Source organism: Nicotiana tomentosiformis, chromosome 10 (assembly GCF_000390325.3).
Source record: "Nicotiana tomentosiformis chromosome 10, ASM39032v3, whole genome shotgun sequence".
In the NCBI taxonomy this organism is placed as follows: domain Eukaryota; kingdom Viridiplantae; phylum Streptophyta; class Magnoliopsida; order Solanales; family Solanaceae; genus Nicotiana; species Nicotiana tomentosiformis.
This window is the reverse complement of record NC_090821.1, coordinates 64,178,861-64,193,576: the sequence shown is the minus strand read 5'-3', so window position 1 is coordinate 64,193,576 and position 14,716 is coordinate 64,178,861. Positions and strand designations below refer to the sequence as shown.

General features: G+C 36.2%; 1 protein-coding gene and 1 long non-coding RNA gene across 3 annotated transcripts; both read right to left on the bottom strand.

The window, feature by feature from the left end:
- Positions 1-678: 678 nt before the first annotated feature.
- On the bottom strand, positions 679-13,984 carry LOC104093507 (uncharacterized). 2 transcript variants are annotated; one of them, XM_018769894.3, is made up of 15 exons: positions 13,694-13,984; positions 13,469-13,603; positions 11,822-11,957; positions 8,387-8,484; positions 7,504-7,563; positions 7,190-7,402; positions 6,849-6,977; positions 5,616-6,305; positions 5,142-5,334; positions 4,844-5,037; positions 2,597-2,695; positions 2,293-2,432; positions 1,684-1,962; positions 1,265-1,587; positions 679-1,061 (listed from the first exon to the last, which is right to left on the bottom strand). In XM_018769894.3, exons 1-14 carry the CDS (start codon positions 13,922-13,924, stop codon positions 1,323-1,325), a joined length of 2,862 nt encoding a protein of 953 aa, XP_018625410.1. In that variant the 5' UTR covers positions 13,925-13,984; the 3' UTR covers positions 679-1,061; positions 1,265-1,322. The 2 variants fall into 2 exon arrangements, with proteins under 2 accessions (XP_018625410.1, XP_033511323.1); XM_033655432.2 differs by having other exon boundaries at positions 8,387-8,466.
- Positions 7,744-8,380, bottom strand: LOC138899650 (uncharacterized). The gene is made up of 2 exons (XR_011411397.1): positions 8,080-8,380; positions 7,744-7,972 (listed from the first exon to the last, which is right to left on the bottom strand). It is a non-coding gene; the product is annotated as an uncharacterized lncRNA (long non-coding RNA).
- Positions 13,985-14,716: the final 732 nt, after the last annotated feature.

Below are 14,716 nucleotides of genomic sequence, written 5' to 3'. Positions count from 1 at the left end.
GGGAGATTGTAGTTCTTTGACTTGCAGTTTTCATTTATTACAACTATTGAGGTTTGAGTTTCAGACTCTTATTATGTTATTCCGCAATTTGTTAGGTTTACCTAATCTTAGAGACTAGGTGTTATCACGACATCCTAAGGAGGGTGAATTGGGGTCGTGACACAGTAGCAGCAGATGCTCCAAAAAAGTAAGGAGATCGATGAAAGAAAATTGAAAAGAATAGCAAAAGTTGTAGGGCATATTAAGCAAGTTGGTTGATGGCACAGATTCAGAAACCAACTATTTCCAGCAAGAAGAAAAAACTTTTGTTTGAGCTCAAGTAAGACATGTTATATTTGAGACGTGTGAAAAGAGTAGTGGAATATTATGAGAATTATGATTAAACTATAGCCGTTTTCTTAACATAAAGTTTCTCTAAATTATACCACAGGAAAGAAACATATCTCCTTATTGTTTTTGTTTGTTTTTAGTTTGTTTCGTATATCCCATTTTCATATATAGAACCATATTTGAAAGTTAAATCAAGGGAACTACTTGTCCAACTTTAACCATTTCTCTGAATTTGCTACAGCTGAAGTTGTTTATACACGAGTAACATTAGTACCACTTTACCAGAATTTTAACCGATCTGCTACTATTTCAATGGTTATGTTAACTATGGTCGACTAACAAAATGGGTTCAACACTAATGAACTGATACTTTCTTCTGTTAGATGTAAATGACAAATACAACATGAAACAAGTAACAGCGCGCATCAGTCAGAGGAACATAGTTATCCCTTCTTACAACTCAACATTATATTCGCCTATAGAGTTGGACAAAACTGATCTTCAGCTATAAGACATAAAAACAAAATTCGAGAGCTCTTCCATTTCACAGCTCGAGCCTATGATTATGATACAAATATAGCAACCAAGTTCAACAGGTGCAATAACATCACAGTGGCACATCTGGGCAGAAAGAGAGAAGCGGATGTTGTAACCATATGAATCCAGCTTTTAGACCATGCAATTGCTCGTTCAATCCTCTGTAATTCCAAACATTCTGCATCTTCCTTGCCCTGGAATAATGGAGCAAACTTTCATTAACTTGTAGCAATAACAGTTTTCACACTGATCTGTAGCATTAGGGGTTGTTCATTAGTATTCCACATCTACTACATATGACGACCACATTTAGTTCAGATATTTGAACATGACAAACACATGGAAAATAATTGATTATATATTCACTGTCAATGCAACATAAAGAATGAGATCTTACCAAAAACCAGGAAGCATTTGACAATAAGATTTTCCAAGTGACAACCCAAAAGCTAATTTCATCTTCTTCTCTTCCGGCCCTTACCCAATTGCCCTGATTTAAATGCATGCTCTTGTTCTTGAAGAAAAGCAAGATTTTTCCCATGTTTCTCAGACTTTTCTGCGGCTAGTAGGGCCTTTTCTCTTTCCTTCGCCTCGGCCAAGAACCTATTATCCTTGACCAGTTCACGCGCAGCACCTTTAGCTTCCTGTTTCAGACGTTTCTTCAACTTTTTCATTTCAGCACGCTCACGATCTGGATCATAATCTCTACCCTTGACAAAGCTGTAGAAGTAGATGATCAGAAGATGATTAAGCTCAATAGGAAACAAACAATTTGATTCGTTTAATTTAAGATAATGCAGTAAGAAAGTATATTACTTCTCCTCAAATTTCGGATTAAGCATCCTGATGGGCACAGGTTTTTTCTTCCGCATTTTCAGTGGTTGACGCAGCATGTGATGTTCCTGAGCCTTCGTATCAATTAATTGGGAAACATCCTTGATTTTCTCCCTTAATGCATCTGGAATATGATTTTCTCCAGCCAATTTGCATAATAATTTTGAAATTGGCATGAAAATCTCAGGAAAAGAAATAAGTTCCTTATATACATTTACAAATCCTTGCAGGGTTTCCAGAACTGCTACAAGCATGCTGGCCCTGAATGAGAAACCATATAATCGCATCAAGTTCCAGGTTCCCAGAAAAGCAAATTAGGTGTAGAATTTCAAGAAGAGATACTTGTTATGTTAACCAGCTGATTGACAATCATAATATTAGGATATTGAAAGTTAGAATAACAAACCACATCTTGACCATCTCAAAAAAAATAACAAACCACATCTTGAATGGACCTAGACAGAGACTTATTGAACATATTTCTAATTTGTTTCAAGTATCTTAACATAGAGCCATATTTAACAATTTAACGAACTTTGGGATTCATCTAATAGATTTGTCCATATGCATGTCAATAGAACGCTAACTAACCTGTAGTTATCAGAGTGGAAATACTGACAGTCCTCTGGTAAGTCCATCAGCGTAAGAAAATCTAAAGAATCCATCTCCACTTTGCTACTGCGTATACAAAGCAAAGGCCCAAATTCTTTGATCTCCATAAGGTTATCCAACTGCAGCACAAGAACATGCCTGTCAATTCACAAGTGGAAGGAAGCAACCAAAACACATCCCAATGACAATAAAAAGTATTTGCAAAATAAGAAAAGGGCGATGGTTAACAGCTTCAAGAATTAGATTAGCAAGAAGAACATCATAAGCTTCAGCTAAGCCAAACCTGGGAATTAGACCGCTGTTTTCTGTCTAAAGCCGCCATCAGCAAAGTTTGAATAAACACTATAGCCTCAGGACAAAACTTCTGAGATTCTTTAATTACCTGCAGGGCAAGAAGTTGATATCCATAAGCTTGGAGAACTAAGTTCATATGATCATTCTGTAATTGCAAACACCATCAACCAGGAAGAATGTTTTTGAGAATAAACAAAATAAAAACCAAAAGTTAATCCCAAAATGTGCGTTTCTACGATCAACCGATCTTTAATTTTCACGTGTTGTTTGACCCACAGTTGAAAATAAATCACATAGCTACCCTAACCAATTTGAGTCGAGTGCAGTCACTCATAGGTGCAAGGGGGATGACTAGTTGACTATTGCGAATAATCTGGTTCCATTTACCTGAAAAAGTCCTAAGCACTACCTGAACCTTAATGTTGAGTGACTTTAGCAAGATACTCCCTCTATTCCAATTTGTTTGACTGTGTTTAGGGGTGTCAAATGGGCGGGGGTTGGGCCAATTTTGGGAGTGTCAAAACAGGTTGAGACAATAATTGGGCGGGTCCGCCCAAAAGTTACTTGGTCTAAAATAGGTTGGGTCAAGATGGGCTAAAACTTGGTCTAAGATAGGTTGGGTCAACCCGCCCAAATCTTATCAAGCTTTACTTAATATGTGTTGTTTTCTTATGAATTGTAAAATTACTAAATAAGACATTTTTCTTTTGTTATGGTCTTATAAAACATATCAAACAAAAAGAAATTATTTCTAAGATATTTTGATAATGTTACTCATGGATCAATTTGGGCTAAAAATCAGCCCAACTTTAAATGGGTTGAGATGGTGGGCTGAGGTCAATAAATGGACGGGTCAATGACCAGCCCAACATTGGGCGGGTCATTTAGGCTGGGGCCAAATTTGACAGCCCTAACTGTGTTTGACCGAACACAAAGTCTAAGGAAGAAACAAAGAGTTTCAATAATAAGCTAAATATGCAAAAAATTACACATAGTACCAAGTTAAAGTATTAGTTTTAATTTCCAGTGGAGACTGCAACAAAGCCGTACCAATGACAAGATGAGAATGTTTAAGTTAACTACTTCCGAAATATAAAAAGGTGCAATCTTTTTGGAACAGACAACAAAAGTAATAACAAATAGGGAACAAGGGAGTATTAGATAGTGGGCTTCGCTCAGCTCATTGGATAAATCGGTGATCACTTCGATACGTGAGGCACTTCTATATAACTACCTGGGTTACCTAGCCTCTAATTTGCCCAGGCGCATTGGTGTCAAAACGAAATGATATGGGAATAAGTTCTTCATATGAACTCTTTAAACCTGCAAAGAACTAAAGAGACCGAATTGCGAGATGCTAAATAATAGCATTCTGACATTACCTATGAGTAAGGAAAAGTGAAATTTAAGACTGTCTACCAAATATCCTGTTAAAAAAAAGACTACCAAATAAAAAATCTGAGATTGACACCTATAAATTTCAGGTGACAATTTCTGAAGCCTTTTTTTATTTCTTTGATGAGGTAAATTTGTATATATGCAACAGCATCAAGTGTATGCAGACATGTACAAGAGGTACATCAGAAGTAGTTCTAACAGATTGTGAAGAGAACTAATAAAGTTTCTGAAGCCTTTTACACCTTAAACAAGCAAAGCTAGGGTATGAATTCATATCTCGAGCATGAGAAACACCACATGTGTATACCAAATCTTTAGAAGATCACAAATGAAACCAATAAGAGACATACAAGCAAATGAGCAAGATATTGAAAATGTTTGCAATTAAAGTTGTGACTTAAAAAACAACTAGCTCTCTAAGGAATCACAGCTCTCACACTGGACTAAAATGATGTATTAAATACATAACTAAGCAGGGGAAGAGGGAATTTATTCATCAAAAAACTAAGCAGGAAGAGGGAGAAACAAAGGAGATAACTATAAATAGTTTCAAAGATAGATGAACTGACAAAATTAGACCAAGGAGGGTAAGTTGCAGAAGTTTACTACGGCGCACATACTATCAATAAAGTAAGAAGATATATGCTAGGCTGAGACAGTACACTACACATCCGGAAGTCTAGATGCTGCTTTGATTAAGATGAAGATTATACAGGCGGAAACAATATGTGCTCCGATGGCACAGAATACTTTACCAAACAAAATACCAGCGCTCGTAATTTAAACAAATGATCAATTTCAGCGCATGGGAGATAAATGAAACATGGTATCCACTTACACTTAGCAGCAAAGAGCACAAGAAGGAAGCAATTGCAATATCTCTTCCACAAACGATGGGACACCGCATAAGGTATTCACACATTAGTAGTATAGCAGGAGTCATGACACAATGGCGAAAATCAGAGCATGGAAATATCATGGACCAAAGCCTCAACAGAAAGATGGTCTTCAAAGATGGCCAACTGCTTTTTCCTATGAGGATGGACGAAATGAATTAAACACAAGAAGTAAAGCCAAGGAATGCAAGCTGAGATAGAAAGAACAACTAAAGAAACAAACAGGTTATCAAAACCAACCTGTATTCTTAAGATCTTCACAAAACTGTGCCCTTGTCCTTTGTAGCCTTTGGCGAGCACATATAGCTGCAAAGTATGGAGTCGCTGCACTCATCTCCATCAGCGGCTTTACAAGCATGTTTAAAAGCTTGAAATTCAATGGCTTCTTATTTGCCAACACAGCGAAATATTGCAGCAATACCCCGTAAAAAACCTGACGAAAGAAACAAGCTACTTATAAAGCAATTGAGGTAGCAAAGACTTACCCACCAAAAATGACTTATCTATACACAGTACCCATAACCTTATCATCTAACAACACAACATGCATTTTTGATCAACGTACAGATATATTCACATACAGTTAAATGGTGAATACTCTTAAAAATTCAAGGCAAAACTTCATACCATTTGTTCACACAAAGGAGAAGGAAGAAATTCTCAGAGGTCAAACATCAATCTTAAAGAAATTACAGTGAGAACAGAGTATCATACTTGCATTTTCTTTTTATTCTCTGCTGCGACAGTTATTGCATTGAATGCACGAATTCTCCTAATTGCTTCAATAACTTGATCATCAGAACAATTGTCTATCAATGAAGTAAACTCCTCAAGGGTTTTGGGGGCTTCAATTGTATAGGGAAGTTCATTTTGTCTATGCTTCACCGTCACTTTTTCTTTTTCGGTTTGTAAAGTGCCAACTTGTTTTCCCTTGATGGATACCTCCTTATGGCCCTTTATTTTCGCCACCTTCTTAGCATCATCACCAAAACCTTCGTCATCATCCTCTAGCTCAGTATCAATAATATCATCGTCACTTTGCTCCCAGTCCTTAATAGTCTGTGTCTTTCCTTGTTCTTCATCATACTCGTCACTTCCTTCATCTTCCCCATCATCATTTCCTTCATCTTCCCCATCGTCACTTCCTTCATCCTCACCATTGTCCTCCTCACTCTCTAAATCCCCAGTAGAAGCAGCATCTTCACTCTCAAGTTCACTTTCTTTCCTTCTCAAAATTTCGCCAATCCAACCCAACTTAGTTCTAGGCACCTCCTCAAGATCGTCCCCAAGATCATCGCCAGATACAGCTCTTGGGTCTTTGACCAATTTACTGTTATCATCAGATGCATTTCTATCTTCATCACTCTCATCATCAGCAGCAGCCATTCTCTTTTGACGTTCTTGCTGAAAATTGAAAAAGCTTTGATTAGAAAATATCTACTATATCCAAAACATAAATGCTCCTTATCCTACCAAAACGATGCCAATCGTAATAGTGTTAGATCTTTGAAATAATAATCCAGCTAAATTTCCTTGCTAAAGGAATTTATTGTGTTTTAGAACATTACCATGTGAAAGTGCTCGAAAAAAAAGCAATCACTACCAATACACAGTAGCCAGTTTCCTGATGAACGCATTAAAGAACACTAATGATGATGCAAGAACATCAACCACCCAGCAGACAATGAAGTCATACATTACAACCACTTGAAAGCACATACGGATAATATTAAAGCAGATATGCTAAAATTAATCAATAGAAACAGGATCCTCAATCCTCAAAAAGAAAACACTGTCAAAAGGACTTGAGTTGGTCAAGAAAATAATTGTGCAATTTACTAATAGAAATGTAACCACTTTCGCCATCATGCACAAAATACTGTCATTTGTAATGCATGGTATAAAGAGACACAAGGAGCTCTTGATTCTGTCATAGCACAGTCATACCTCCAACAATTCCAGCCGTTCTTTCTCCTCCTGCGCAATTTCCTCGGGAGTCTTTGTCCGGTCTGATGGGCGAGCACGCATATCCAGTGCCATCTCACTAACAAGCATCTCATAAGTGTCAGGCTTTTCCTGAAACAAATTAGGAATCTAAAGTGGTCAACATAGACAAATATAATACAATCAAAAGAAAGATTATGGTAATTTATTCATGGATGATGCACTAGAAACCTAAAAGAGATGGTGAACAAAATACATTGACGCACATGAAAGGAGGGAAGACTAAGATGCTCGGTATACATCAGGAATGTATCCGGCAATCGGGAAAAAAAACCCACTTATACCTTTCCAATAGATGCTTTTCTGGGAACATCAGCTACCTCATCTTTCTTCACATTACCAACTGAAATGTTCTTGTTCACAAGAGCCTTCAGAGCATTTATCTTGTCTGGTTGGGTCAGTGACAATAAGGCTTTCGACTCCACCAGCGATGTAAAGTCTTTGTCCAATTGTTCAGTTAATTCATCATTTTCTTCTCTGTCCTTTGCTTTTTGGGCCTAACAATGTAGGAAAAACGAAAGAATTGTCAAACATATGGCAAGTAAACAAACCATTCTCTTATCAGATAGCAACAATAAGACATTAAACAATGACAAACCTTAAAGAATTTACTCTTTTGAATAATTTCCTCCATCACTTCTTTCTTGGTTTTCTGCCTCTGTAATAAATGGTACACCAAATCAGGAGCAGAACGACATATGGGTTGCAAATAACAACAAAGAGAATCTTTCGAGACATGTTTGTGAACTATGGACTATCATCCCACGCAAAATGATGCATGCTCCCAGTAAGAAAGTAAGAACCTGTTTCTTTTGATAACAATCTTTATTTTTATCTCTTTCGGACCCAGGTTTTTACCGGCAGCAACTAAAATCGGTGTTCTCATATGTAATTGTACTGTTACCCATGTGTAAATGACATCTTATCAGAAATAAAAGCTAGTTCAGTATCATCAGTCAAAGCATACCACCGCCCGCTGACAGCTTAGGTGGAGAACAACGATTCCTTTTTTTGATAAGTAAAGAATTTTATTGATGAAATTGCATCAAGCTGGTGCCGTCTGTACTCTGTACAGCCAAAAGAATATCTCAGTCTCTATACACCGTTCATACCTTTTATAGGGTACTGTGAAGATCTAGTAATGCATCAATAACACGTACATTAAGCAACTTACACCAAAAACCGAAAAGATATAGACACTTATATTTGATCTTGTTTGTAGATGCAGCCCTTCCTTAAGCATCTTTGATTTCTTTCTTTTCATACGACCCAAAAAAAAGCATGGAGCAGCAGTTTACGTTACAAGGTGAAATCATGCAACATTAGTCAGCGTAACAATTAAGTAAGCTCTTTATCATAGTAGAGGCCTAGAGGGAGAAGGATATCCCCTATTTCATTTGTTAGCAGCTTGATAGAGTAAAACTCAAAAATAGAGCAGGGAATATTCATCAAGAGGAGGTGAAAATGAGGAAGCATCTAACATTTTCCTCGGCTTCCACTGGACCTGCTAGGGCATTCTGAGATCCATGAGAGTTGAGGTGTCCGAAGATAGCTGACCTATCTGCACAGAAACAGACAGCTGTTATGAGGAAAGCAGATCATACAAGATCGATTTAAGATGCCAGATAGCAGAAAATCCAAGGTGAACATTACCACCTTCACTGTAAACAGGATATTGAAAAAAATTGAATCTTATCATGATTGTAATCCTCTAGCTGGCACCAGACTAGGTTTAAGATAATGGTTTTTCTTCATAGGTTTTTCTCATTTTATTTTATTTTTTGAATAAGGGATATATCTTCTATAACAAAGTCCAGGAAGAAGCTAGCCTAAGTCTCCAAGAGCATCAAGACCATCGAAAACTTTCTCCTTTGCCCCAAACTTGTGTTACTATATAAGAACTTCATAGTTTTTTTTAGAAGGTAAATAATTTATCAATAACAGAAAAATCTCCAGTAAACAAACAGTATATAAGAAGTTAGAGAATCTACAACATATGAACAATACCAATTCTTCTACACAAACTGGAACCTCACTGGTGCACCAAAAGACAATAGGAATGAGAAGCTATTCCTCAAATGTACATAGTCGTTCTCCACCCCATCAAAAGCTCATGGTTTCTTTCAAATGTACATAGACTTAAGACTGTTATGCAGTAACTGCCAAAAAAAGGAGGGACATCTGACAATAAAAGAAAAATAGGTATCCTTACCATTCAGGATACAGAGTAGGCCAAACTAAATACAATATACAAGTAAAGCAATCCTACCCTGACTCAAAAAGTGAAAAGGTACTCCATTGAACCAAAGAAAGTGACCAACTTTCTTGGTCTATCCCGAAAAGCTCAGCACATGTTTTAGAATAAAAAGGTTTTCTCCCTCTACAAGTTCAAAGTATTCTTATTTATATGATTTTAAATTCATCGTGACATCTTGGCAACAAATTACTCCATTTTTGACATATTAAACTAGTATCATTCTAAACATTTCTCTAACAAACCCAATACTTAACTATTCGAGCAGTTAACTCATAAATACATGTCATAGCAGGTCATTTTTTGGATGGAAAGAGTAATTCATTTCATTATAATTTAGAAATACCACATATAGCAACAACAAGAAGTTCACAAGGACCGAGAACGAGCCAAAAACAAAGGAAACTCAAAATCATCATCTGATATTTAATACTAACATTCCTGTCTCTTTACTTTAAATGAAAATGAATTGTTGTTCTTCCATTCTTTATGTTGTAATAAGATTCTGAGAAAGGGAAAAGGCCAGTTTTCACCTACATCTTTCGAGATGTGCAGCTCTAAGGTTCTTTATTCAATGGATAGCAGGCTTACAACCTTTAGGACAGCAGGATGGTTTATTGACCATTTTCTATTCACAATGGAATTGAAGGAATAGAAAACACAAAAAATGGCAATATTACTTCTTAACACTTGCCCAAGGAGCAAGTAGTAAGAAAAACTGAAAACGGGACAATTTGCTCACTCCAATAATAGAGCCCTTTAGACCTTATGACATGAAAACAATTCTAGAGCAGCTCCTCTTTTACAAAGGAAGCAAAATGGAAAGCATATCATTATATCAAATGGAAAAAATTGGCTAAGGGCTTTAAAACTTATCAAAGGAGAATCATACAACACATTTCCATTGATTAAGGACTTCTATGCCTCACTTATCATATCATATTTTCCTTCTCCACTTATTTGTAACTGTTTCTTTCCTGTTTTTTGGGATAAGGTATGGCAAATAGTCACTGTTCCATTTTTTCCCGTATCTAGAAGTTCAAATTCCAATCAGAATTTCTTTTCATTTATCTAGCACTCAACCTATCAGTTTGTCATAGCTATGAACAAGCATACGTCACAGTACATGCAGCACAAGATTTATAGTACAATTCAGCATATCATTTCTTCAATTTTCATAATCCACCAAATTAAAGAGGAGAAATGGTGGATACGGCAGATGTATCAGTAATATCTTTTGGTTGCGAAAATTGTCCACTGTCAACTGAAAGGAAGGGAACTTTCCATCATTAGCATGGCAAAAATATTCTAGAGAATGCTAACGATAGCACTACAGTTGTGTTCTAGTGCTATTTCAGGGTGGAACCAAATGGGATTGCCCAACTGATAAATGCAGCTGAACTTCAAATCAATGCAACCAAACTTGTGCACTCTGTTGCTCAATTTCTGAAGTCAATTATCAGATTTACGAATATCTGTATATTTTCCTGCAGAATTTGATAAAGTACCAATATGCCCAGGCCCCACTTGTGGGATTACATTGGGTTGTTGTTGTTGTACCAATATGCCCAGGATTTGCTGCAACTCTCCGACATGAGGGGAAAAGGTTGGTCTTTACATTGCATCTTGAAGTAATTGACTTGATGCACCTCGTGCTCATTAGACCTCTAGACTATCTACTACTCCCTCTGTCCCAAATTTTTCTGACACTCTTTCCTTTTAGTCGGTCCAAAAAAGAATGACACCTTTCGATATTTAACAATTTAACTTTAAACTTCTCATTTTATCCTTATGTAATGATTTATATCCGCAAAATTTCTATGGCTTGTTTTAGAAGACAAGTTTCAAAAGTCTTTTTCTCATTCTTAAACTCCCTGCTCAGTCAAACATCATCACATAAATTGGAACAGAGGGAGTACTAAATTAATAAAAAACAAATTTTAGGATGTCTACAATGATACTTCAACATATAACAAACTAAAAGTTCTCCACACTCACGGATATTAGGGACACCTGAAAAATATATAATCAAAGTCTTCTAGAAAGTCAGTCTAGAAAATTAAAATTCTTTTTTTCTTTCACATTTAGGTACTTATCAAGAAAAAAAATCTGTCCATATTTAGGTAGTGTTAATTGGTTCTACTATTTTCAGTAACAATTCAGTTGGCTAAGAGGAGCGTAAGTGTATAAGAAATTTATTCTGAATGCAAATCTGCAAATCCTTCAAGATGCACAGAAAACTGACTAGACCATTACATAGTTGTACCTAGTAAATCCCATCTCCATACACCTACCTAGTATGGCATGATGCAGCAACACTGCAACAGAGAATATCGTGTGTGTTGATGTACTAGTCAATTAAAGGATTCCAATTCACAAGCAATTGATTTGGCTAAGAACCAATAATATCGTCTAATTAAGGCAATTTGGGCTAAAGAAACTATTTTAGATATAATGCTAGTGGCCCTGACCAGAAACAACTAATATATGCATCTACTCATGAGCGCGAGCACATACACATGTATGTATGTTCCATACAACTTTTTATACGTACAGAAATGAGCAAAAGAAGGAAGTTGAATTCGTCAATATTGCACGACAAATAAAACTAAACTATTCGCCAGAGAGATGAGAAAACAACACTGAGAAGGGTTATTCTCACCATTTCTCCCATAATCCTCCTCATCCTCATCAAATGGGACTTCTTCATCAAAATCATCCCTTCCAAATGAGGCACCGATATCGAAGTCCTCTTCATCCTCATCTGACAGATTATACTTGTTTTTCTTCAACTTCACCTGCATATTATCAGCAACAGAAGTACAATAATTGTCAACAACAACAATAGAAGTAACAAATAATGAAACAAAAGTACAACAAAAGTAATTAGTATAAACATGCAATCATTTATCTCATACAAAAAGACGTGAACTAACTACTCGCTCAATGCGCATTGAAATTCTAATGAATGCCCTTATTTAGCACCTTTAAGTGGAGCTTAGCCGCCTTCCTATCCAAAACCTCTAGAATCATAAGGAACATTTAATGGTTAATCTGGCAATTCTGACGAAATGAACAGGCAAAGATCCATTCCTTTCCCATTCTTATAGCATGTTTGGCCAAGCTGCAAAAATCAGCTTATTTTGAGAAGTGCTTTTTCTCAAAAATTACTTTTGGTGAGAAGCAGTTTGTGTTTGGCTAATTAATTTGAAAAGCACTTCTGAGCAGCAATTAGTGTTTGGCCAGACTTTTAAAAACTGTTGTATTTTTCTCAAAAGTGCTTTTCAAAATAGTGCTTTTGGAGAGAAGCTACTTTTTTCTGCTTCTCCAAAGCTGCTTCTGCTTCTACTTAAAAGTACTTTTTTACTTCTAAAAGCTTTGCCAAACACTTCAACTTTTGGAAAAAAAAAAAAAAAAAAAAACTTTTGGCTTTGGAGAACCTTGGCCAAACAGGCTATTAGACTCCATACTTTCTAGTATTATCTTCTTTGTTTGAAAATGGGTTTAATTGATTTGTATCGCTCCCTACTTTCAGACATACAATGGCTGGGTCCTCTGTGGGGGTTCGAGCCCTCTCCTTTGGATTATGTAAGTTGAGCGTATTCGAATATCCAGGGAACCAGCTGGTTAGGTTACAACTTTTAGTTTTAGTTTTAAAGGAACTTGTGTATTTTGAGGGAAAGATCACTATCTTGCTAGTGCTCTAATCTTCTCTATCTGTCTCTTCATTATTTAGATTTGCCAGGCTAAAAGAACATAACTAACTAAATCTCAACGATTGCCACCAAAAGACCACTTATCAACATCATCTTCAGAAACGAGTTTTTTTTTTTAAGATGGTGTTTGGGCCAGCTTGCGTGCACCTCAACTATTCCACCCACCCGGTATCTGCTACCTCCCATCAGCACAAGATATAGGTAACTCTCCACCAAAACTTAGGCAAATGGAAAGAAATCACCTAGTGCTATTTTCTTTCCATTGGAATTCGAACCTGGGTCTTCATGGCTCTCCTCCTACTTCATTGACCACTAGGTGACACCCTTGATGCAGAAATGAGTTTATATTATTTTCCCACATAAAAATCACTACTTTAAGCTAACAAGACAAATATCACTAATCTAAACCTTATAAAAGTCACTACTATATGCTAAACTTGATAAAAATCACTACACTGTGTTAACCATGATAAAAATCACTACTTATGCTAAAAATCACTACATTATACTAACATGATAAAAATCACTACTCTATGCTAAACATGATAATAAAAATCAAAACTTTGGCCACGAAGACAACTTTTAAAGCTCACCTGTCTCTCACGCTGAGACCTCAAAATAGCTTTATCAAATTCGCCAAGCCCTTCATCATTCTCTCCAATACGCTTATCAACAAAACTCGACGATTTTGCACTTTGCTCATACTCCTTCAACAATGTCTTCTTCCTCTGTAATTAATTTCAAAATCATCAAAAACTGTTAATTAATTAATGAAAAATCAGTCAAAAGAAGTTGCAATTTGCAACAAAAAAAATTACCTTTTCGATAGCAGAAGAACGAGCTTCACCGATACGGCGTTCTTCGCCCTTGCGTTTTTTCCCAAGTATGTCGAATTTACGACGTGACCAAATTGTTTCAAAAGGGTTTTCTTTTTTTGCGGCTGCTTTGTGTTTCATGCCTTTGAGTTTTGGACCTGATTTGCTGCTCTTCTTATTCTTCTTCTTCTTTGATGAACTGTCATTTTTGTTAGCTTGTGCAGTTTTCGCCATTGTTGCTCTGCTAAAACCTCAGAGGAGGTGGTTACAAGGGTTTTGCAGCACTATTTCAGACAGTTTGAAGCTATATAACAGAGAAATATTAATGGGGTTGAGGAGAGTATTGGAGCCCAACATCTTTCGTCCACATTCCAAACAAGGCCCGCGACGTTAAGATTTAAAATGGGCCCAGTGCACATATAATCAGCAGAAATGACACTAGGTAGCCACTCTAAAGGACTGTTATTTAATAATTAGCCAGTACATCCTAAATTTTAATTTTTCAGTTCAATTTTTCGGGACAAAATTATCTTGAATTATCCTGGAGATAAGATTTTTAATTCAAAATTTCAAGATAAAATAAGTACCGACTAATATCTAAAAAGTATCTATAAGAATGAGTGTTTGTGCAGCTACTCTATATATGTGCGAGGAGGACCGCTATTTAAGACATAGCCAAATATTACGAATTATTTAATATTTAGCCACTTCAGAATCAAATATTCAGGTCTGTAAGAGTGAAGTTGAAAACTGTCTGTAAGAAATAAATTTGAGATCAAATACTTCCAATTGTGAGTATGAAAGCCACTTTCTTGTTGATTCAATTACTATGAATGATTGAAGTGGGAAAAGTCTAGTAAAGGCTTAGCCAAAATAATGACCTTTACACCAAAAAAAACAAATAGAAAAGAAAATCTAGTTATGAGCTAAAGTCAAGTCATAATAACTAAAACAACCCACTAAGTCAAACTAGTCATTAAAGGTTTTAATTGATCAACTTCATGTTGGGAAATAGATGAAAACTGT